This window comes from Tenrec ecaudatus, chromosome 1 (assembly GCF_050624435.1).
Source record: "Tenrec ecaudatus isolate mTenEca1 chromosome 1, mTenEca1.hap1, whole genome shotgun sequence".
Lineage (NCBI taxonomy): Eukaryota > Metazoa > Chordata > Mammalia > Afrosoricida > Tenrecidae > Tenrec > Tenrec ecaudatus.
The window spans coordinates 225271711-225296168 of NC_134530.1; the positions used below are offsets into that span (position 1 = coordinate 225271711).

General features: G+C 49.3%; 1 protein-coding gene across 1 annotated transcript; it reads right to left on the reverse strand.

Annotated features, from left to right (window-relative positions):
* Positions 1-670: 670 nt before the first annotated feature.
* FCMR (Fc mu receptor) lies at positions 671-24089 on the reverse strand. The gene is made up of 6 exons (XM_075542333.1): positions 24053-24089; positions 14227-14565; positions 13402-13407; positions 7437-7589; positions 7158-7237; positions 671-847 (listed from the first exon to the last, which is right to left on the reverse strand). Exons 1-6 carry the CDS (start codon positions 24087-24089, stop codon positions 671-673), a joined length of 792 nt encoding a protein of 263 aa, XP_075398448.1.
* Positions 24090-24458: the final 369 nt, after the last annotated feature.

The window sequence follows — 24458 nt, forward strand, 5'->3', positions numbered from 1 at the left end:
TCTGGAAGCCTTTACTGTCCTAAGCGCTATGGAAGCAGACCGCCATGTCATTCTCTCCCTGGTCGGTGGTGGGTTAGAACCAGTATCCTCTGGGTTAGGAGCTGAGCTCTTTAACCACCGCACCACCAGGGCTCCTTGAAGCAGCCCCCAACCCACTGCCATTAACTCATAGCAATCTTCTAGGTCAGACTAGAACCTCCCCCTTGAGTCTCTGAGATTTTAAATCTTTACAAGAGCAGTCAGCCACATCTTTCTCTCGTCCTTGCAGTTAGCAGCGCAATGCATGACTTATGCGGCCCTCATTGCTCCTTGAAGCGCACGGGGTACCCTTGGGTGTGAGGCCCATGCCTGCGAGGGCTCCAGGAACAGCAGCTGTGTCTGTGCTCCAGCCAGATGCCACGTGCTCTAGGGCTAGGCAGGAGAGCCCTGTCATTAAGAAAAAAAATGCCCTGCCAATCCGACTGCCCAGAAATGGAGTAGATGGCATAGGGCAAATGCCCTGCATGCCACTTGTCCACCACAGGGGACTGCAAAATTGTACAAGAGGAGCTGGAGCCGGGCTCTGTGCTCAGGGCCTACAGACTGGGACCAGGGTCAGGCGAGCAGTGGGAGGTGATGGGTCCCTGAGAGCTGATGGAGCAGACATTGGAACACAGCAGACAGGTGAGACTCATTGGCACAAAGGTCCTGGCTCGGGAGGACAGCTGGGAAGATGAGTCAGGCTGGGCATGTTGACATAGTCAGTTGACTCCTCATCCTCCACCTGAGCAGGAGGCTGGTGGTAAAAGCTCACATCTTCACAGCTGGTCTTCAGGGATGGAGCAGGGGACCAGGGAACTTCAGACACCTGGAAGCAACCAAAGGAGCATTGTTGGATCTGGGCAGGGGGGGGGGCTTTACTATCTCTCCGGGGGAGTTCCACAGCGCATGGCGTGTGGCTGGTTGCTGCCTTCCAGAAGACAGCGACAGGGGTGACTGAGCTCCACTTGGCCCCGCCCTGGGAATTTTCAGAGTGGTGTCTCACCCTCGAAAACTGGAAAATACTTTGGTCTACTGTGAGCAGGAAATGCCTTACATGGGACTCAGGCTACAGCCCCGTGGCTCAGCACCAGTGAGAAGGAAACCCAGCTGCTAGCGGAGTCTCCCCTCGGGGATCAGGTGATGTGAGGTGTGGAATAAAGAAGCATCTCCTAGGGCCCAAGGAGTTAGTAGGAAGTTGGGTGAGTCATCCCCTGCACCTCTGGAAGGGCTCCAAGAGCCCGTGGCATGACATGACCAGGGTGCATTCCAGGAAGGGGCTGGGTCGTGGTGGGGAGGAGGCCAAGTGAGGCTCCTCTTCCTGACAGAAACTTCAGGATGGTCAGTTCTCGGAGGACAGGGCTGCATCCTAACCCTGACCTGGTACAACTACCACAACATTCACTACTGTGAAGTTAACCACAAGCCCTGACAACTAGAAGTCAGTCCCCCAAATAGAGCAGGCACTCAGTACACACCTATTGAAAGCAACGTTGCTATTTTACATTTTCCCCAAAGTAGCAGCCACTTGCTTCAATATATATATATCTCACTGCTTAATCCAGTTCATCGTCTGAGATGAACTCTTTTGCGTTTAAAGAACTGAAATACTCCCTAAGAAATATTTAAAAAAAAAAAATAAACTTACTGCCACTGAAATGATTCTGACTCACGGCAACCCTGTAGAACAAGGTATAGCTGTCCTTGTGGGTTTCTGAGACAATAACTCTTTACAGAAGCAGAAAGCCTCATCTTTCTCCTGAAGGGTGGCTTGTGGTTTAGAACTGCTGATCTTGCAGATTGCCAATGCATAACCACTACATCAGGACCCCTTGAGGTATTTTAGGGAGTGTTTTAATGCCTAGTCAAGCAAGACTTCAAACTCTCGTTCACTCTGGTTCAGCCCCCAAATGACAATTTCCACTTCCCTGCCAGACACAGAATAAGAATCTACAGATCTACATGCCTACCTAACAATTACCTGGGGATGTTAAAATGTCGATTCTGATTTAGCATAGATTCCGTTTATCCATGCAACTGGAGTGCCCCAGCTTGTCAGTATCTTCAAGCAAGGGGTCTAACTGGAAAGAACTGGTTTGAAGCCCTGCTTGTAAAGGATGGGATACTTGGTCATCAACGTCTCACTCTGCTGTGAACTAGTTTCATCGGTTCACCAAGAGTGGGCATGAGAGTTCCAGGCAGGAAGGAGGCAGGGAGAGTTGAGTCAGGTGCTGGCCCAGGTGAGAGTTTGTGTGACCATGGGCCATTCTAGAAAACGGAACTGGTCTAAAGGTAGAGTAAATGAAGGCGGGAAGGACACATTTCAGTAGCCTCCATGTGTGGTCCCGGTGCTGTTGTTTGTGGAGTGGATTCTGCCCCAGAGGGTTTCCAGACTGCAATCCGTACTGAAGCCAATCACCATGGAGCCCCTGGGTGGCTTCAAACCACCAACCCTTCTGTGAGCAGCTGAGTGCTTGACCATTGCATCACCAGGGCTCCTTCTAAAATGCTGAATTTGGAGTCTCAGGGATTTGGCAGAACATTCCTTGGACACTGCTGGCCCATTCCTGCTGGGTGTCAGCCTGCTCTCAGAGGAGCCGGGGAGGGTAAGTTCCAGAAGTCACAGGTGACTTTGGCCGAGCTGCTAACTGTTGCTGGGTGTCCCTGTCTCTGTCTCAGCGAGGACCATGACTGCATAGGCAGGAAGTACATCAGTCAGCCTCCTTTGAAGACAGCTCAGGAGCCCTGGTGGTGGAGTGGTTAAGCAATGGGCTGAGATCCAAAAGGTTCCGTTTGAAACCACCAGCTCCTCCTGAGAAAGACGAGGCTTCCTCCTCCCATAAACAGTTGCAGTCTCAGGAACTCACCAGGGCAGTTCTACCCTGTCCTGCAGGGCTGCCGTGAGTCGGCATCGACTGAATGCATTAAGCTTGGCTTTGGATTTTGAAGACAGCTGTGCTCACATGATTAAGTGCCAGCCACTGGGATGTGAATAGACATGCCATGGTGAAGACACTTGGCTGCTAAGGGAAAGATTGGCAGTTACCAGCCACCAGCAGCTCAGTAGGAGGAAAATGAGGCCATCTCTTTCTGTAACCATTCAGTCTCAGAATCCTATGGGACAGTTCTGCTCTGTCCCATAGGGCTGCTATGAGTCAGAACTGACTAGTAGCAAAGGTGGGTTTGTTTGGGTTCTTAAAGAAGCAGCTGTTGGCCCTTCTCCCTTCTTTCTCTTTCCTCAAGCTTGGAATGTGAGCATGTACTAGTGATTGAGCTTTGACTACGGGCCAGCCAAGACTCCAGGGTATGGTGGATGAGATAAAATGAATAGCAAGGCCTGGATGATCTCAGGAAGCAGCCTCCTCCCCCAGGATGTGAAAGGAACACAGACTCCTGTCTTGAAAGTCTTGTCCTTTGGGCTCTACGCTTTCAGTATAAGACATTGGCTCAGTGACAGAACTCTGTCCTTCCATAGGTGGGGGAGATTCAGGTTTGATTCCTCACCAGAGCATCATATGTGCCGCTACTACTCCTCTGTCAGTGGAGGTCTTCGTATGCTGACCAGCTTTTAGCTGAGCTTCCAGACTAAGACAGACTAGGACGAAAGGCCTGGCGATCTGCTTCTGAAAACCAGTCACTGAAAATCCGATAGATTATAATGACTCAACCCATACCAAATAGGACCAGTTACATGGTAGCCAACAGCATTTTAATTAAAATGAAGAATTTGCCACACACTTTTTTTTAAGCTCTGGGGTTCCACTATTCTAAGCAGGTTCTGGGCCCACAGTCTGGGGTGTGAGTTCCCTCAGTTTCCTCCTTTGGTGGAATTGACAGACTCGCTGCTAAAGCATTGTGGTCAATTTAGTTATGTGGTTTCAAACCATGCAGTTCCCCTAGGATAAGATGTGTGCTGATGCCAGGGTTTTTGTTTGTTTGTTTGTGTTTCCTAAAGTCATAAAGTTTTTGACAAGGTGAGCTACTTTTAAAAAAAATCTTAATTTGAAGCCTGCCTCCTGCAGCTGCCGTGCACAAATCTGCGGGGAAGGGGAGACGCAGACCGGGCCTTGCAGGCCCCACTCCAGTTGCCTGGCCCCGAGTCAGGGAGGACTGGGTTTTTGCAGGCCCACAGCACACCACCTCGCTCAGACCGGACCATGGGAGTCGCAGACCTGGTCCTTGCAGGCCCACCCAGCAAGCACCCAGGCCCCAGGGGCCTCAGATAAGAGCTGCCTGGGTCTACCGCAGCTCAGGGATCTTTGCTGACCTGTCCGCTCCCAGCCCATGAAGCGAGTACATCAGTGGAGAATACATACCAGGTCCAGAGGGCATCCTTGCCTCAAACCTAGCCCAGATCTGAAATATAGGGTACCAGTGACCCAGTTCTGGGAGCTCCCCCAGGCCATGTGGGTCACACTACCTTAGACTCTAATGGCACTGCCACCCACCCCGTGCCCCCCTATAGCCCTACCACTGTACCGGAGCTATCCACCAGTCAAATTGAGTGCCCCACAGCTGTCCCCGCCGGTGCTCGCCACCTCTCACCGCTGTTGACCACCGAGTCACCACAGCACCTGTCTACACAGCAGCCTAATCCACCTCCATAGTAGGCCACAGACAGCCCTTGAAAACACTGTTGAAAGTCACGTAGTGAAAGAACGCAGGGCCTCTTGGTCTCCCAGAAATGTGGTGCCCAGCTCTTCGAAATCATCATGTAAACAACAGCATACCGCATCACTTCCAAGAGGGAAACAAGAAAGACAAACCACAACAGCAGACACCACTAACAACACTCTTAGAAGAATCTGACGTGGATCTGCCACAAAAAGAAATTTTCAAAAGGCTGCTTGGAGTAATACAGGAGATGAGGGCAGCTACACAGACTAAGGATGCAATGATAGAGGGGATGAAGGCCACCATAGAGGGAATGAAATCTATGTACCAAAGGGAAATACAGGAGCTAATGGATGAAGTAGCAAAAGCTGCACAAAAGATCACCGATCTCACAAAAAGACTAGATGAGGCTGAGAACCATATCAGTGATCTTGAAGACAATCAGACAGACTTCAGCAAACGAGAAAGACAATCAAACAAGAGAGGATATTTCTGGGGTCACATGGTGGGGAAGCAGCATGATCTGAACCCCCCAAAATGGAGCAAATCAAGAAGGGAGTCTACCTGGATAAACAATCTGGAGGTTAAAACAGTGGGACAGATAGTTCGGGGGGGGGGGGCATGGGAAAGGGGCCGATGGGGGAAAGGAAGTAGCGTCAACAAACCCAGGGACAAGGGAACAACAAGTGATCCAAAATGTAACCGAGAGGAAATACTGAAACCCAAATGAAGGCTGAGCATGACAGTGGGACAAGAGGAAATTAAAAGGAAATAGAGGAAAGAGCTAGGAGGTAAAGAGCATTTGTAGAAGTCTAGATGCAGGTTTGTACATAGGTAAAAATATTGATATATGATGATGGGGAAATAGATCTATGTGCATATATTTATAGGTTTAGTATTTAGGTAGCAGATGGACATTGGGCCTCAAGTAGTCCCTCAATTCAAGAACACTTTGTTCTATTAAACTGTCTTTCATTGATGCTCACCTTCCCAACACAATCGCTGAAGACAAATGGGTGCATAAGCAAATGTGGTGAAGAAAGCTGATGGTGTCTGGTTATCAAAGGATATAGCATCTGGGATCTTAAAGGTTTGAAGGTAAGCAAGTGGCCATCTAGCTCAGAAGCAACAAGCCCCACATGAAAGAAGCATACCAGCCTGTGTGATCACTAGGTGTAGAAGGGATGAAGTATCAGGCATCAATGAACAAAAAAATCATATCATTGTGAATGAGGGGGAGTGCGGAGTGGAGACCCAAAGCCCATCTGTGGGCAACTGGGCATCCCCTTACAGAAGGTTCATGGGGAGGAGATGAGCCAGTTAGTGTGTAGTGTAGCAACGATGAAACATACAACTTTCCTCTAGTTCCTAAATGCTTCCTCCCCCTCACTATCACGATCCCAATTCTACCTTACAAATATGGCTAGACCAGAGAATGTACACTGGTACAGATAGGAACTGGAAACACAGGGAATCCAGGACATATGATCCCTTCAGGACCAGTGGTGAGAGTGGTGATACTGGGAGGGTGGAGGAAAGGTGGGAAAGGGGGAACCGATTATAAGGATCTACATATAACCTCCTGTCTGGGTGACAGAGAAGAGAAAAGTGGATGAAGGGAGTCACCGTACAGTGCATGATATGACAAAATAACAATAATTTATAAATTATCAAAGGTTCATGAGGGAGGGGGAGCAGGGATTGAGGGGAAAATATGAGGAATTGATACCAAGGGCTCAAGTAGATAGCAAATGTTTTGAGAATGATGATGGCAACAAATGTACAAATGTGCTTGACACCATGGATGTACATATGGATTGCAATAAGCAGGCCCCCAATAAAATAATTTAAAGATTAAATAAATAAATACTAAGAGTGAAGGCAAAAAAATCTTAATTTGGAAAACAAAGACAATTCGGGTCACTTAAAGGCATTTTTGCCTCCCTGCCAATAACCATAAATTAAAAAAAAAAGACATATCCAATCCTAGATTTAAAGAGGAACTCCCCCACCCCAAGTCAGCCAAAGTATTCATGCAGGCCAAGCTTGACTGCTGTCAGCGATGGGTAATTGCCTTCCTTACATCTTGGCATTTATACCGCAATACAGTGTAATTGTTCTGGTAGCTTCCTTGGAATCTCCTGCCAGTCCACCCTTTTCCACAAGGAGTCCTTCCTCTATTTGTAGCTCCCGTCGGTTCTCCCTTACTAAGCTGCTGGCGTCAGCACACATTTACCCCAAGGGAATGGCAGGGTTTGAGACCACATAACTAAATATATGACAATTCTTTAGCAGCCGGTCTCTTGATGCCACTTTCAAAGGAGGACACTGGCGCAACTTGAGGCTCAGGCTCTGAGCCCAGGACCGGCTCGGAATGGTGGGCCCTGCAGCAAGGTCAAGACTACCTCAGAGTAACTGCACTTGCTCAGGTGACCATCCGCCCAATAAGGGGCGGGGCGGGGCTGCGGAGGGGCGGGGTTTACGGGCAGCGGGCCTGGGCGGGGCTGCGGGGGGTCCGGGTTTACCTGTTGCTGGGCGGGGCTGAGCTGGAACGGGGAGGAGTGCTCGGGTCCTCCAGGGCCTGGGAGAGTTGCCTGCTCTGGTCCTGAAAGAAACCGGGATCACAGAGATCAGGTCTTGGCGGAGGGATCCAGCTCTGTCCTCACTTCCAGCCCCATCCTGCGGGAAAGCCTGGGAGAGGTCGGGTGGGCGGGGCAGCGTCCGGCTTCCCGGGAGCAGCGGCGCTGAGCCCCGGCGTCCCCTGGGGTCCGCGGTGTGTGGGCCCGTCAGGTCAGCCCGCTCACCTGGGACGGCGTTCGCTCCGCGGGCTCGCAGCGGGCAGGCGCTGTAGATGTTTTGGGAACGCTGCCGGGGTGACACTTGGGGCCTCCGGGGCCGCTGGGAGGCCTCCAAGGCTCGCATCCTTATGGCCAGGCGGCGGACCCTTTTGGAGAGGACTTCCCGGCGAAGCCACAAGGAGGAGAGGGCAGGAAAATGGTGTCAGGGCTGTGGCTACCCTCTGCCCACATTCGCGCCTAAAGCAGGTCTCCTCCCCTGGACTCGGCAGTGTCCGACTTGAAGATCCTCAGTACCCGTGCGCGAGCCCACTACCCCCCAGGGAATCTAACGCGTCCACCTGACTCTAGGCCGTTGCCCCCCTTCTCTTCCCCACACCCAGCTGCTCGCCCAAACTTCCGATTGCCCCTGTGGGCTAGGAAAGTGGAGGTCTGTAGCGCTGGGCCTTTCTATCAGGGAGGCCTGAGCCTTGGTACCCACCTTTCCTCCTCTGAATGGCCCTTCTCACCACCATGCCCAGCAGAGCCAGTAGCATAAGACCCAGAATGGTGGGGATCAGGATATGAAAGCCGTGGTTTTCAGAACCAGATGATCCATAGTTGAAGGTCCTGGAGAATGAAGGAAGGAAGAGAGGGAACACAATGTTTCTGAACACTCTCCGATGAAGTGTCCCTTTGTGATAGGCCTCCACCCCCGCCTCACTGCACAGGCACCTTGTCCAGAGTCAGGAAATCTGGGCTCAAATTCAAAGTGTCTGCCTTTTACTGGGGACAAACGAACCCTCCTCTCCCCCAAATTCATTATCTTCCCTGAGCCTTGAATTTCCCTAAGTGGAGATCATAAGACGTGGAATGCAGAATTATTATGAAGCTAAGATAAAACAACGACCATAAAGAGGTTAGTGCATCTGCCCTACATCAGAAGGGGCCTGGTAGTGTACTGGTTCTGAGTTGGGCTGCAAACCGCAAAGTCAGCAGTGTGAAACCACCGGCCACTCAGCAGGAGAAAAATGAGGCTTTCTGTTCTGGTAAAGGGTCTGGGAAACCGACAGAGGCCGTTCTACCCTGCTCTATAGGGTCACTGTGGTCCGAGTGGTCTCGACGGCAGTAAGTTTGAGCTTTGTGAAGTTGCTTCTGGATCATGGCAGCCCCATGTGTGTCTGTCAGAGTTGGACTGTGTGCCCCACACAGGTGTGGCAGTGACTGATTAAAAAAAAAAATTTTTTTTTCAGAACAAAATCATCAGGTCTTTCTCTACAGGCTCTTCCGGGTGAACTTGAACCTTTGACTTCTTTCCTTTCAAAGGAGCATAATAGCTTCTCCCACACCTGTCCAGTACCACCACCACCCCAATCCAGTCGATTCCAACTCACAGCCCCCCTGTAGAGCAGTGGTTCTCACCCTTCCTACTGCTGCGACCCTTTCATACAGTGCCTCACATGGTGGCGACTCCAACCATAACATTATTTTCATTGCTGCTTCATAACTGTAATCTTGCTACCATTATGAATCGTCATGTAAATATCTGATAGGCAGGATGTATTATCATTGTTACAATTTGAACATCATTAAAGCATAGTGATTCATCACAAAACAATATGTAATTATATATTGTGAAATATTTATTTCTAAAGACATAAATGAAGTTTGTCTTGAAGCTTGGTGTACTCGTATGTGGGCATATCAGCATGAGGGCGGACCCTCCTGGAGACAGATAGAAGAGAGGTGTCTTGGTTCCTAAGTGTTTTCTGATGGTCCTAGGCGACTGTGAAAGGGTTGTTCGACCCCCAAAGGGGTCGCAACCCACAGGTTGAGAACTACTGCTCTAGAGGATGTTCAAGGTTGTACATCTTTACAGGGTAGACAGCCTAGTCTTTCGACCACAGAGCGGCTGCAGGGTTTGAACTGCTGACCTGCAGCTAGCAGTCCAACACTTTTCCTGGCATTGCCACCAAGGCTCCTGCTGGTCTTCATACATGTCAGCTTCCCTTCCAACTTTCTGCAACTCAGTGTCCTTCCAGGATTATTTACAATATGAACTGGGTTGGTTTCCTGTAGCGGTACTGTCTATTGAAAAGAAGATTTTTTTTTCCCGCAGTGCTCCCTCTCCCTGGAAGATCTTCCCTGCATCATTGCTACCTAGTGAACACTTACGTTCCTTAAGCCCCCCAAAACCAAACCCACCACCATTGAGTCCAGTCCAACTCACAGCGACCTTCCCAGACTAAATCTTTCAGGCAGCAGACAGCCTCCTCTCTCCCCTCAACCCTTCCTTAAAGATCAGTGCAAAACCACCTCTTTCCTTCCCCAGTTAATGGTAGTCAGAATGACGTTTCTGTCTGTGTGCACTCCCCTTTTCTCGATTTTGTGCTCAGCCCACCATGGTTCTTAGCACAGTGAGACTTACAGTAGTTCGTTCGTAAGACCTGGCTTTTCCAGTGCCTGCCACTATCCTTTTACATCCGTAGCATGGAGACCAATGCCCAGCACATAGTGCAGGCTCAGAGCAGTCAGCTGGGTGGATTGGGTGATGGAAGTGACTGAACTAGGAAACAGGAGTCCCGGTTCTATTTGAAATGAATTACCCCCCACTCCCACCCCCGGCCTTAAGTTCCTTCTCTACAAGTCTCAAATCATTTGGAAGATTCCTATCTACACTGGCATGCTTGTCTTTGTTGTTAGGTGCCACTGCGTGGGTTCGGAGTCCCAGCGGCCCTGCGCACAATGGCGTGGAGCACCACCTGCCCTGCACCATCCTCACAACCATGCTTCCGTTGGAGCCTATTGTTGCAGCCACTGCGTGAGTTCATCTTGTCAGCGGTCTTCCTGTTTGGCTTGAGCTAAGCAAAAATAATTGCAGATTTTACAGAGGTGTTTTTTTTTTTTTTTGGTGGGGTCAGTCTAGGAATCTTGGTGGTGCAGTGCAGTAAACTGGAAGGTCAGCAGTTTGAACCCACCAGCTGCTCTGCAGGGGAAAGGCGAGACAGTCTGCTTCTAGAAAGATTTACAGCTTTGGAAACTCTGTGAGACAGGTTCCCTTTGGCCTGCAGCATTGTCGTGAACCTGAACCAAGTCTGAGGCAATGAGTGGGTGAGGGAGTCATCCATAATACGATCCCCGAGCAGTCAATTTCTCAAGAGAAAGACGAGGCGTTCTACTCCGTAAGGAGTTACAGTCTCCACTAGAACGGACGGTGATCACACAACTCATTTTAGAAATGATTTACCCGCAGGGGTGGGGAGGGGGAGAGTGTTCTAAAATTGATTGTGGTAATGACTGTATAACTTTTCTTGATCTGATTGAACTATTCAATTTTGTGATATGTGGATTAAGTGCCAATAAAACTGTTTAAAAAAAAAAAGACAATCTCAGAAACTCACAGGGGCAGTTCTACTCTGTCTTCTAGGGTCGCTATGAGTCATAATTGACTCTGGCAATGAATGAGTGGTCAATTTCAAGACTTCCCTGCACGGATCCCAACCTGTAGCCTGTGCTGGCTCATTGAAATACAACATGAGTCACATCTGCAATTAAACGTTTTCTAGATGGCCTGTTGAAAGTGGTGTTAAAAAAGCCAGCAATCCTGTTTCCTAGTCCAGGAAGGGAGTGAAAGTAACTTGAGCACCCCATTGTATTTAATCGCCAACATTGAAAGCACGATCACTTCTACATATAAGTGAAAGAAAGCTTATGACCGAATTAGGGAATAAGATTCCTTTAGATATGGACCCTTTAACATCTGGATCTCATGTCAGACTCACCACCTCCTTTCAAGTGCTCAGTAATCATATGTGGTCACTGGCTACCACTGGCTACCTCGTTGGTCAGCAGGGCTTTCTCCGAATCTTCTCAATCCTCACTGCATTTAGAACCACGTGGAGAACCCACAGGGACAGCGGCACCCTCTCCTCTAGGGTTGCCATTGAGCCAAATTGACGCAGTGGCAATGTGCTTGTTTTCATTTTTGTATTTTTTGGAGAATGTTAGAAAAAAAATACAGCCTCTGGGCCCTGTTCTTGGGAATCTGATTAAATCAGTCTGTGATGGTTTGGCATCTAGTACCTCCCTCTCCCCTTCAGATGCTCCCAGAGTAGCACTAGCAGCTAGTCGTGTGTGTGTGTGTGTGTGTGTGTGTGTGTGTCTGTGTGTTGCCGTGGAGTCAGCTCCATCTCCTAGCATCCCTGTGCACAACACAAAGAAACACTGCCTGGTCCTGCCACACGTGGTCCTGCCACACGTTCACACTTGTTCTATCAGACATATGTTCCAACTCCAAAATTCACACCGCAGTGCTACCAAATGATAAACACAGGCACTGAGGCACAGTGAGGTCAGGTGACTGGCCGAGCATCACAGAGCTACTGGGTGAAGGAGCGGTGGTGGGGCAGCTGCTGAGCTCAGGCAGCAGAGCCAGACAAGGAACAACAGGGCCTTCGTCTTTGTGGAAGCTACACCTGGGCAGCGGGGGGGGGCTACTTTCCCCCATCAACTGTGAAAGATTGTTTAAAGGTTGTTTCAATGGCTTCCTCCTCACTAAAACAGATTGGGATGAACATTGAGTGACAGAAAGCCTTGGCTCCCAACCCCCAGAGCCTCCTTGTTAGTATGGGGGAGCTAACAAGTGAATGCTCGTTAGTGTCACTAACGGGCTCACAGACTGCATAGTATTTCCCAGTGGTCTCTTAGCGGCAATTCCAGGAAGGGCCTCTGGTGGTGAGTGCTGTGGGAGGATTTCAATGGCCCTCCTAGCTCTTGCCTGCTTTGCCGGCGGCTTAGCCCATCTGGGACCATAGAGGCCCTTTACCTCGGTCGGGGCAGTCTGGTCTGGTGGTGATAGCTGGCCGGCTGGGGCCTCGGTCGCTCCTCCCAGGCTGAGCTCTTCGGGGCTGTGGTGGATGGTGGGAGCCTTGGGAGCTGCCCAGTGGTCACTGAAGATGTTCTAGAGATTGGAGGGCGGTGGATGATCGGGGTGTTGAGGAGCTTCGGGGGAGCTGGAGGGGCCTGGGTCCTTGGAGCCGGTGTGGTTACTGCCGGAGATAGCAGGGCAATGTGACCTTTCAGGATTGAGCCCCAATGCCCCTTCTTCCCATTTACTGAGCCCCCTCATTTGTTCTTGGTGCCCCCCATGGCCTGCAGCGCCTTCTCAACAGAGGATGGCCAGGGAAGCTAGCACCCGTGGCCCCCATGCCACGGCTTTCACGTTGCTGAGCGGTTTCTCAGAGCTGGCGACGTGAACTGAGATGGCAGCTACCAACGGCTCCTTGGTGTCCCGCCCCCTCACGTGGTGCCTGGGACCCTTGGCAGACCTCTGTGCCTTAGCATGTCGTCTACACCTAGTGAACCCCCAGCTCTATTTACTCCAAATGCCAGTGCCTCTAGGAAGCAGCTCTTCCGCCCTGGAGCCTGTGGAAATCTTGTTTGTAGCAAGGTTTGTGACCTTTTCCACCCTGCCTTGTGCCCCATCCATTGTCCATTCGGTCAGTCAGAACGTTGGCTACATGGTCTCTTCAGTTATTCGATTCGTCTCGGCACCCAGGAGGGTCTCCTGGTGAAATAGCACCCCATGTACCTGTGTTGTAGGTTGGATGTGAGGACAAGATGGGAGGATAAATATTGCCTGCCAGAATGTGTTTGACAATAGGGAAATCAGTTAGAAACATAAAGGTATCTGAGCCTTATTCGTTTTTTGTTGTTGCTGCCGATACATAGGCTTGTTAGAATCCCGACTCCTGGCAGGTAGAAAGCAGTCACGTGGGGAGGGAAGGCAAGGAGACCTCTGACTGGAATGTCTGCCCGGCCCCTTTGGGCAGTCATTCATACATGAGCAAGATTTTCGTGAATGGAGGTCGCATTCTATTCATCGTGGTGCCACCTGGTGGTTCTATGTAAGTCCTGCAAGTGTGGCCTGCTGTCCTGGCAGCCGGAGGATTTGGATAGCAAGTGAACTTACCTTGAACTAGGAGTTCAGAAGGACTGGCATCTTCAGGCATCAAGAGCCAAGCGGGCACGAGGGCTGTAGTCAGGTATAGAGGTTGATGAAGCCACTCCGGAGTCTGGGGTGGCAGCTCATCTGTGGCAGGTTCTCCATCCCAGAAAGGATCATGCTCTTTGGGAGGCAAGAGGAAGAGGCTTGAGGGGGTGGCTCGGGTCTGCAGAAAGCATTGCAGATGGGACTTGAAGCTGACTTGACCAGGGGGAGGGCAGTGGGGGGATGATGGCAGAAGCCAACAGGGGAGCAGAAAAGGAACTGACTGGGGCTTTCCTTTCTTGACTGGTTCCCCTGCAAGACCATTGAGCACTGGGATTTGAGGCTGTGAATGAATTAGCATTGCATGTGTGTGGAGACACCATCCGGGCTAAGGAGAAAGTCAGGGTTCTGCGGAAACAAGGAGTGGCTGGATCAGATCACAAAGTAACAACTTGGGCCTTGAGAGGTGTCTTTCCTAAAGTCATTCTCTTGTATGTTACATGGGACAGCTGTTTCCTTGTGTTTCCAATTCCCTCGGTCTCAGAGCCTCTCTGGAATTGCCCCTCCCCCTGGTCCCTCGTGATGGAATGGACAATACAAAAAGCGCATTATCCTATCTCTCTTACGCTCTTTGGAGGGTGAATTCTGGAGGCAATCAGGTTAATGGACGCGACGCAGTGTCGGCGATGTGGCTCACAATTATTGCACTGGCTAATATGGTCACAGCATCCGCATCTGGACAACTGTCACGGTGGATGTTTGTCACATCCTCACCTGGTGGAAACATTTTCTGGGTGGCCTGGGCCCCCAGTCAGATATGGTACTTACCACGGAGGCTCAGGGTGATTTTCTGGGTCTTGTCCCGGTCTGTGACCAAGCCCATCCCACAGGCATAGATGCCACTGTCGTGCTTCCTCATCTTCGTCATCTCCACCAGGAACAGATTCTTGTCTGGGTCCACCTTCAGGGTGATCCGACCAGAGTATTCTTTCTTGAGAAAGTCCCCAGACTTCCCTCTGGACACCATGGTGTTACACCTTCCAGAGATAACCATTTCCCGGCACAGATAGATCCTTGAATGTACTGTAGACAGTGGACACTTAAAGGTAATGGATCCTCCTAGTTTCCCCTCCATCTTGACTTCTGGGATGATCTTCAGGGCCCCAGATACTGTGGAAGAGGTTATTAATGCAGAAGATGCTCCATCCTCAGCTCTGTCCCAATCCCAGCCTCATCTCCAACTCCAGTCAATGATTCAGCCCTAGGCATCCTCCCAGCATACGCCCCCCTCATTCTCCCCAGTCCCACTGTCATCATGATTGTCCATCCAGACTCAACCAGCTCGTAACACCCACCCTAAGACTTCTGGCCATCTGTAGCCATCCACAGCTCTATGTCCTGGCCCAGCCTGTATCAGACACACCTCTGTCCAGTCCCTTAAAGACCTAGACACAGAAATCTCTGAGAAAAGAGTCAAAAGTACAGCACTCCCGCTAAGGAGAGGCACTATGCCAGGGATGGCTACAAGTGACTCATAGCCCCCAAGTGACTTCAGTGTGGCGCTGACAAGCACGGTGTGGCTGTGTGTCACAGGTCTCCTTTTCCAGGGGTGTTCTGGTCAGGTCACTGGGTGGTACAAGCAGTTTGCTCTCAGGGACGAACCAAAGGTTTGGCAGCTCTAATCCACCCAGTGGGGCTTCAAAAGAAAGACTTGGAGTGGAAGACTGCATGAAAAGAGAGAGTTACAGGGCTGGCCCCAGCCAGAGCCAAACTGACCTCCTCCCTGGAGGTGGGTGTGACAGAGAACAACACTCATCCTACAGGCTGGGGTGAGGGGCCAGCATGCCACACCCACACGGAAGCAGACTGGAGGAAGGAAGAGAAAGAGAGAGCTGGACTGGATCCCACGCTGGCACACCAGGTTCAGAGGATGACGTCCCTGAGGGAGCTAATGGGACACAGAGGGGACTGGGCAGCTGACAACAGCTCGTGTCATGTTGTTCCCTAACTGGAGCAGACTGAGACAGAAGACAATACTGGGGTCACACAGTGGGGAGGTAGTGCAGTCTGAACCCCCAGGGTGGGGGGCACCAAAAAGGGAATGTACCAGACCAGCAACTGGAGCAAAGAAAAGTTATGAAGCCCCTGAGGAGCCCCCCAAAAGGGAATCCAGGTGGGGAGGGGCAGCTCCTGGACAGTCATGAAGGCCAGCAAACAGACCTGGGATATTGTATACTTCTTCTTCTTCTTCTTCTTCTTCTTCTTCTTCTTCTTCTTCTTCTTCTCTCTCTCTCTCTCTCTCTCTCTCTCTCTCTCTCTCTCTCTCTCTCTTCCCCTTCTTTTCTCCATTTTCTTTTTCTTCTGGTTTCTTTTCCTTTTCTTTTGTCAATCTTTTAGTTTGGGCTATGTTATAGTCAGTGTGCCTACCCATATAAAATAGGCATGGGAAGCAAGCCCGAAGAGAAAGCAGAGAGACGAACAGTCCAGGGAGACCTGGGTGTATGTGTGGGGTGATGGTAGTGGGGGAAGGAGGTGGTGAGCTGGCAGCACCATAGACAGGGGAACAACTAGGGTACTGGAGTCAATAACAAGGAGGACATAGGGATCCTGAAGTGGTAGGTGGTGTGTGTGTGTGTGTGTGTGTGTGTGTGTGTGTATGAGTGTCAGAGAAACAGCAAACTAGCTAAGAGAAGGTACAAGAGGTAGAAATAAGGGGAAAGTGATAGTAGGGTAAGAGGAAAGTAAAAGGAAATAGAGGAAGCAAAGCAATGGATAGAGGTATAGACATAGCAGTGTACATATGTAAATACATTAATCCACAAAAATAGAGGTATTGACCTATGTACATATATTTATATGGCAATACACTGAGTTAGTGGGTGGACTTCGGGCCTCTTCTCATACCCTCCCTCAATACAAGAACACTTTGTTCTAACAAATCAGCAGTCTGAGATGTTCACCTTCCAGACACAATCGCTGAAGACAAAATGGGTGCATAAGCAAATGTGGTGAAAAAGGCAGATGGTGCTCGGCTATCAAAAGATATAGCATCTGGGGTCTTAAAGGCTTGAAGTTACACAAGTCACCATTCAGCAGAGAAGCAACAAGCCCACATGGAAGAAGCACACCACCGGTGCGATCATAAGGATTCATAGGGACTGGGTAATAGGCATCAGAAGACACATAACAAACAAAAACGTATTGTTGAGAATGAAGACAATGAAACAATACCCCCATTGAGGAGCCATAGGGAAGAGATGAGTCAACCAGGGTGCAGTCAAGCATCGATGAAACACACAATACTCCTCTGGTTCCTTGAGACTTCCTCACCCCCCACTACCACGACCCCGGTGCTGCTTGTCAATTCAGATTAGACTGGAGCATGTACATGGGTATAGATAAGGGATGGGGCTCACGACACATGGAATCCAGGAACAGGAATGGGAATAGCAATACCAGAAGGGTACGGGAAAGGGGGGAATAGGAAAGGAGAAAGGGGGTACCAATCACAATGATAGACACATAACCATACACCCCTTTCCAGGGGGAAGAAAAACAGAAAACATGGGGAATGGAGACAGCGATCGGTGTGAGATATGGAAATAATAACAATTTATAATCTATCAAGGGGTTGGGGGGGGCAGGAAAAAGAGCTGACACCAAGGACTCAATAGAAAGTAAATGTCTAGAAAAGAATGAAGGCAACATATGTACAAATTTGCCTGCAGCAATCAATGTATGGATCGCAACAAGAGTTGTAAGAGTCCCCAATAAAATTATTTTTCAGTTAAAAAAATAAGACAGGCCTGACAGTTTGCTTCTGCTATACACAACAGGCGCAGAAAACCCCAATGGAATTCAGTTCTGTTCTCAAACATGTGAGGTAATCATAAGTCAAAATGGGTCAATGGTGACAGTGTTTTGTTTGGCTCAGACTCAGCCAGCCAGCCATTCATCCACAGGTCTATTTATTAAGTGGTTTATTGCATGTCTTCCATGTGGCAGCTCAATAGACAGTATCACTCTCCTCACTAATCATGTAGAGGGGGGCGCAAACAGACGAGGGGTACCCCCCGAAAACCAGAAGTTCACCACGTGGAGGGGAACTTTGGTAGTGTGCATTTTTCCCACTGGGTGAGCAAACATTGAGCAACTCACTCTGACCCACTGGCATTGCCTGGGAAGGTTCTCTCTGGTCATGGTGGACTTTTTCATAAAAGCAGTTTCCCTCAAGCTTCTTTTTTTGTGTGTGTGTGATGGCTGATTTAAAGTAACAGTGTGGGACTGTGAAATTTTGTTTCTTGCTTGGGAAAAAATGCTACAGAAACGATTGTGAGGTCAATGCAGCTTAATAGAACAGCGCTATTGGAAAAAACTCAAGGGAGTGGTTTTCTCATTTCCCAAAAGGTGAAAGAAATGTCAATTGATGGCAAACCTCGTTATAGACAACTGTCAACTTCCTGAATGGGTGAAAATATCGACTCACAGGGCATTTTGAGTTCGTTCCACTAGGTGTGCCTATTGATCAAGCTTTCTACTCAGAGGCTCCGAAAAGGTTGTGTAACAGTGTGAGACAAAAAAGGCCTGATTGGTAGCAGGCAGGGAAATGGTTTTGCCATCACGATAGTGCAGTTGCTCACACAACCATCTCAGTGGGCCAGTTTTTTGGCAAAAAACATCATGCCTCTCTTGCCCCACACCTTACTCACTCAACCTCACTCCGTGCGACTTCATTCTGTTTCTGAGAATAAAGAGGGCATGAAAGGACAATGATTTGACAACGTAGAAGAGGTGAAGGAAAATACGAGGGAGGGGCTGTCAGCCATCCAAACAGATGAGTTTGAGAAATATTTCCAAGAATGGACTCAACAGATTTGACGGATATATTAAGTTTAGTGGAGAGTACTTTGAAGGTGCTAAGGTTGTTTGGTAGAAAAATTTAAATATATAGCTTTGAAAAAAATTCTGCTTTGGGGGTGGTACCCCTCTTTTATGTGGACAGCTCAGTGCCATAGATCCATGACAGGTGCAGCACTCGCTCCCTGCAAGCACCGAGCAAGGCATCTGACCCAGACTGTTGTCTAATTTGAGGAAGGCTCTGGAAGAAATGACGTCCAAGTTGTGACTTGAAGAACTGGAGGGCCACAGAGAGAATGATGACTGACTTCACTGAGGTCAGGGGCTCAGGTATGAAGTGAGTATGAACGAGTGTGTGCTCATTCTGTGTGCGTTGGGGAGGGAGAAGGGTGACGAGTGACCTTTCACGGCAGGTGATAGCATGTGATCCATGGGGCATACGCGGCAGCTGAGAAAACACCGGTCTAACGCAGTTGAGCCTGCCAGGGAAAAGGGTAAGATTGGGTGGGACTGGCAAGTATGGTAGGTGAGTCCCAGGAAGTACCTGCATATTTCTGGAAGGTGGTTCATTGAGTGAAGGGCATGGGGTATGGCTTGGGCAGGGGCGGGTGGTGGAGGAGAAAGCATCCCAGAGAGTGAGCACAGCTCCAAGAAGGGCCAATGTGAGTGAGGACGTGACATGTTCATGGAGCAGAGAGGTATGTGCGACTCCAGAAATTTGCCCACGGACTACCCATTAAGAGTATAGACAAACCAGGAAAGTCCGCAAAAGCTTTGGGAAAGAGGCAGGGCTTGAGACTTCTGGACAAACAGATAGGACCGAAGAAGCCCTTCCACCAGAAGGAAGAATGACACGGAAGCAGGCACAGGAACATGAGATGGGGCTCAAGGAGGGCAGGACGGGACAAAGAAGGAAATATTCACAGAAGCGGGTTGGGAGGGAGAGGAGGGAGGCAGCCAGGAACAGAGACCTGGTATGGAAATCTTCACAGGAATAGCCAACCACTAGTCAAAATCTACTTAATTCCATGCAGTGACTTCATGAAGGGAACGAGGCAATAGAAGGGTGGCCTTTGGAAAAGATGAGAGCCAGTGTGAGTGGTGAAGAAATTGTCCTATGCTTCCAGAATGCTCTCACTCAAGTGTGTGTAAAGGCCGGCATCCAAGGGGGGAGAAGTACAGGAACACTTTTCCTGAGGCTATTCCGTTGAAAAGTGGGGACATGAATGCTGTGTCCCCAGGAATAACGGATGGACAGAGGCAAGGTATAGTAGAGGTTGGTCATTGCTCAGGCAGACACCTTCACTGGTCTTCTGCTTAGGGTTGGGTTTCTGGTCATTCCAGGATCGCCCAGTCCTTCAACGCTCAAACAATGAAGATGAAAGACAAAGAGCGGTGCTGGGCACACTGAGATCTGGTCAGAGAGCATTATTAGCTGGTGATGTTAAAACTTCAGGAGAAAGTAACCAACTTTATGTAGAGTTCATAATAATAGTAAGTAATACACATCCAGACTTCGAAGAAAAGCTTTCTAAAACTGATGAACTAAATCAGTTCTAATCACCTGGTTTAGAATTCTAAAATAGTGCAGTGAGCTTAAGAGTCATCTCGGTTATGGGAAAGAGTGTGGGCACTCATCTAAGGTACAATCATTGGTCTCTCAATGACTAGAGGAAAGAAAACAGAAGACACATAGCCACTGTTAGTTAAAATGCAAAAACAGCCATGAGAACTTCAGCTTCCATGACCCAGAGACCAGAAGACTTGGATGGTGCCCAGCTACCACTACTGACTGCTCTGAAACAGGTCACATGAAAAGGCCCTGAAAAGAGTGGGAGAAACATGTGGAACACCCCAAATCATACCAATGGTCTGTGAGAGACTATGTGGCCCTTAATTACCCTTCTGGCCTGGAACCGAACTCAACCCTTTGGCACAATTTTCAAGCAAGCAGGAGACAGGTCTATACAGTGAATGGTAAGTCTACCTAGGGAGGAATGTACTCCTTAGAACATTGAGCCATCGGAGATCACAGGGGCGGCATTTGCCAAAGGGCAGAGTTCAGAAGGCAGGAAGGATCCGGAAGGGAGGCATGGAAACCGGAAACACAGTGAGGAAGTAGGGTAACGGGTGCTATCTTGTGGGGATTGCAATCCCCACAATGACATGAAATAAAATGTGCACGAGCTGTGGCAGGGAACACTGGCACCCTCTGTAAAGCCAACTCAATAGAAAAAAAGCTACGTATTTCTAAAAACGTTATCCGAGGAGAACTGGCCCAGATGCAGACGCCTTAGATGTGGCGATTGCTTCTAGCCCAGAAGTCTGCGTTTTAAAACAGAAGCCCCAGGTACCCTCACCTGTCTACAATACTGCCCATATAACCACATTAACAAACGATTCCGGGGAAGAGAGGAAAGAGCGGAAGATACGCAAAGACACAAGTCTCTTTAACCTGAATACAGGTAAAGAAGCTCCTAAGTAAGTGACGTTGACCTCTACATCGGCAGCTGGGTTTTCAGTGATGGTGACGGGAGAGGAAGATGAGTGCTTGCAAAGTCACCTGAAAATAAATACAGGTGATGAGCAGGGGAGTGGGCAGGGGGTGAGGGAAGCCCTATCATTTCCACAATACAAAATAAAAGTAAAGCAAATCCATGTGAGCGCTTTGCTGGCGGGGAGGCCCTGAAGACGGACATTGGTGCCTGCATAGCGGAAGCGGGTGGTGATGAGGACCCAACCAATTCAAGTCATAGCAGCACTTTGGGACGTGAACAGCTGGCTGAGACTTTTAGACTTCTTTTTTGCTCTAAAGGGGCATGGTCTACAGCTTGTGTAGGTTCACCCCTCGGAGTTGTAGGCTCAAGCAAGCATATACATGAAGGTGCTCCAAATAGCCTATGTGCACACATTTTAAAGTTATAGATCACGCTAGTGAACTGTTGGATAAAATAGGCTTGATGCCCCTATCTTGACAGAGTTACGCCCTCTTTGGATGACTATACCCCAGATTACGGTGATGCAGGGAAAACCAGCCCCAGACTTCCTGCTCCCACACTCTTGTCAAACTTATTTTCCCCACCTCTGATTCCTGACCACATCCCAAGGGTCCTGCTGTACATGATGGACACCACAGCATCTATGTGCAAGCTCCACCAACATTCCACCTCTTGCCCAAAGAGCTGTTGGTGGTCACCTCTTTATAGGATTAGGGGTCACCCTCTAGAAGAAGAGCCAGGACCGAGGGTCCCATGATCACTGAAAGGGAGCTGGAGTCATATGGGCAGGAAAGCCCAGGTCTGGACGAGGAGTGTGGGCCAGTGAACTACTCACCCTGTGGGAACATGACTGGAAAACCGGGCAAAACCAACCGTGGTGGATTCTCTAGAGCATGCAGTCCACAGCAGAGACCCCTCGGACCCAGCTAGAAGTGCTCAGGACAGACTGCTATTGTTAGGTGGGACTGAGTGAGTTCCAACTCACAGCAACCTTATAGATAACAGAATGCAACGTCTGCTCCTGCGCCATCTTGTAGTCATTGTTATATAATGTGGAGGTGGTACCTTTTGCTTCCATGGGGAGAAAGACAAGGCTTTCTACTGCCATAAAGAGTTACCGTTTCAGAAACCCACAGGGGCAGTTCTACCCTGTCCTATAGGGTCACTGAGTCAGAATCGACCCAATGACAAAGGGTTTGGATTTGGGGTTTGCTCCTGCAGATCCTCCATTCTCCCACCCAGATGTTCTTTCCTCTCCGGCACAAGCTTATGAACCATAGAATGTGCCCACCATCTCCCACCACTACCTCTCATGGTATCTGCAGTTTAATTAAGACGCCACTCCTTGGGCCTTTTTGGTCTTTGAGTCAATAAAGATTTGTTGAGTTTCTTTCATATTCAAGCCGTCACCAAAAAAAGCAAACCCACCATTTTAACCTTCAAGGAGGTTACCATTTCATAAACAAGATCAGATGGATACACATTGATCCGCACTTCAAGGCAGAATGTGATCAGCTACTGGGGTTCGGAAGATGGAGTTGAGGAACATCTACAAGAAGAAGAGGGAGTTTGAAGGGCCCATCCCAGGTGGGGTGATGGCTCAAGGGCAGTCCCACTGGACTGGAGGTTGGGAAGTGCAGGCGAGTGTGGCAGTCTCAAATCCCTACAGGAGAGGGGTGCAAAGAGGAGCTCATACTTGATACACAAGGCAATGGTGGGGGGCGGGGCACGGAGCATTTTGGGGAAGGGCGATCCCATGATCCATGTCAAGATTCAGGAAGAGTAGACTTCAAGATGAAGTTAAGCATGCAAGTGGATTTGAAGGAAATGGGAACTACTTAAGAGACGATTGTTTGCCCTTTTCCTTCCCATCCCCTCTGCTTTCATTCTAGTAGGTACTCTCCTTGCCCCTCTTCCTGTTAGCTGCGGCTCCCCAAATTATGCCAACCCCTGCCAGTTGTCCTGGGGTTCACTTGGACTCAGTAACCCCCTATGGGTCACAGTAACCAAACCAAACTCCCTGCCAATGAGTCGATGCCAACAGTTAGCAGCTCAGCGCATCACCACCATACCCCCAGAGCCCCTTGAGGGTCACAGTAGAACTGTATTTTACAACATCTTCAGCGGCTTCTGATTTTTCAGAAGTACAGGGTCAAGACTTTCTTCTAAGGTGCTTCTGTGTGGACCAGACTCCACAACGATTCAGTCAACTGCCAAGTACGTGAACCGTCTGCAGCACCCAGGGATGGCAGCTCTATCTGACCCAAACCATGATTTTATCAGTCATCGCATCTGCACCTGCATGCACGGTGGAAAAAGAATGGATGCACTTGAACTCTGGTGCTGGCGAAGAATGGACTGCTGCAATGAATGGACTGTTGTTGTTTTTAAAAAACACACTATCATACTATTCCTTCGAAGGGAGAATGACTAGACTTCTATTTTTTACTTTGGGTATGTCCCCAAGAAAGACTGAGCCCCAGAGAAGGACCTTATGTTTAGTACAGAATTGGTGGGAATGAGACGTATTTCTCAATCAGTTGAAATGATGCAATAACCACAATAGATTCACACCCACTGTGAAGGTGGCACAGAACGAGGCACTTAATTCTCTTATCTTTAAAGTCGTCATGCCCGGGATCCCATTTAACGGTAACTAACACCGACAACAGAATTGGCTGATTATTGGACCAAGGGCTGGGTGAGAAGCCATGACATGAGGTGGTAAAAAGACATTCCAGTGTTTCGAGGCTGTGGTCCGTGGATGTGGAGACAGTCGGCAGAGCTGGCTTGGATGGGAGGTGAAATGTTGGGGGTGTTGTATTTCGGATTGGGGTGGAATATTGATCTGGGAGTGCCTCGGAATCAGTTCCATTTCCCGGATTATGGAGCTCAGGAAATAAAACAGTCCTGCACAATGTATCAGCCTACCTTCATTCAGAGTCGAGAGATGAACATGTAAGAGCAAAAGAGATCCAAAGGAAATAGAGTGGAGAGGTAAGAATGAACTTTGGAGGCACCCTGGCAAGACTTCATACTAAAAGGCTCATGTGACTGGAAGAGATGATGCCCACAGCTCATATGCACTACCATCTGACCGGAACCAAAGTATTGGAAATGGAGCAAGGGCTCTGGCAGAGAGTAGGGAGGACCACTGTCTTTGCCCAGCTCCAGGTACTGATTTGCACTGAATGTTTCCAGAAACATCCCCTCTACAAATGCCCCGCTGAAGACCAGCTTCTAGACCGGTGGGTAACTTCTCAGAAGAAGTCTAAGGAACAGTGTTTGCCCATATTGCTTACCTGGCAGTAGATACAGCAACCAGCACCAGAGGTCCATGGCTTCTTACTGTGCAAGATCTCATCTGAGAGCTCCTGGAGCGGGGACAGGGACCCACTGCTCACCCAAGATCCTTCCAGGGGCTACAATTGTTTCCTGGCCCCCACGCAGTGTGAGGCTTGAAAATGAGGAAATGATAACTTGTGTTGTTTGCAAAGCCGTCTTATGCTAAAAAGAAAACACCGGCAAACCAAAGCGGAAGTCAGCAACGTAGACAAAAATATGTCTTCAGGGAGGATTACCCAGGTTCAAGGGTCGTGGGCAGCTTCTTAGGACTCTCAGCAACCCCCAGGCCTGATATTCCTGTCCGCAGCACTCTGCCTTAGAGGAGACTCCTCTACTTTACCGTGACCTCTAGGAGCCAGAGTC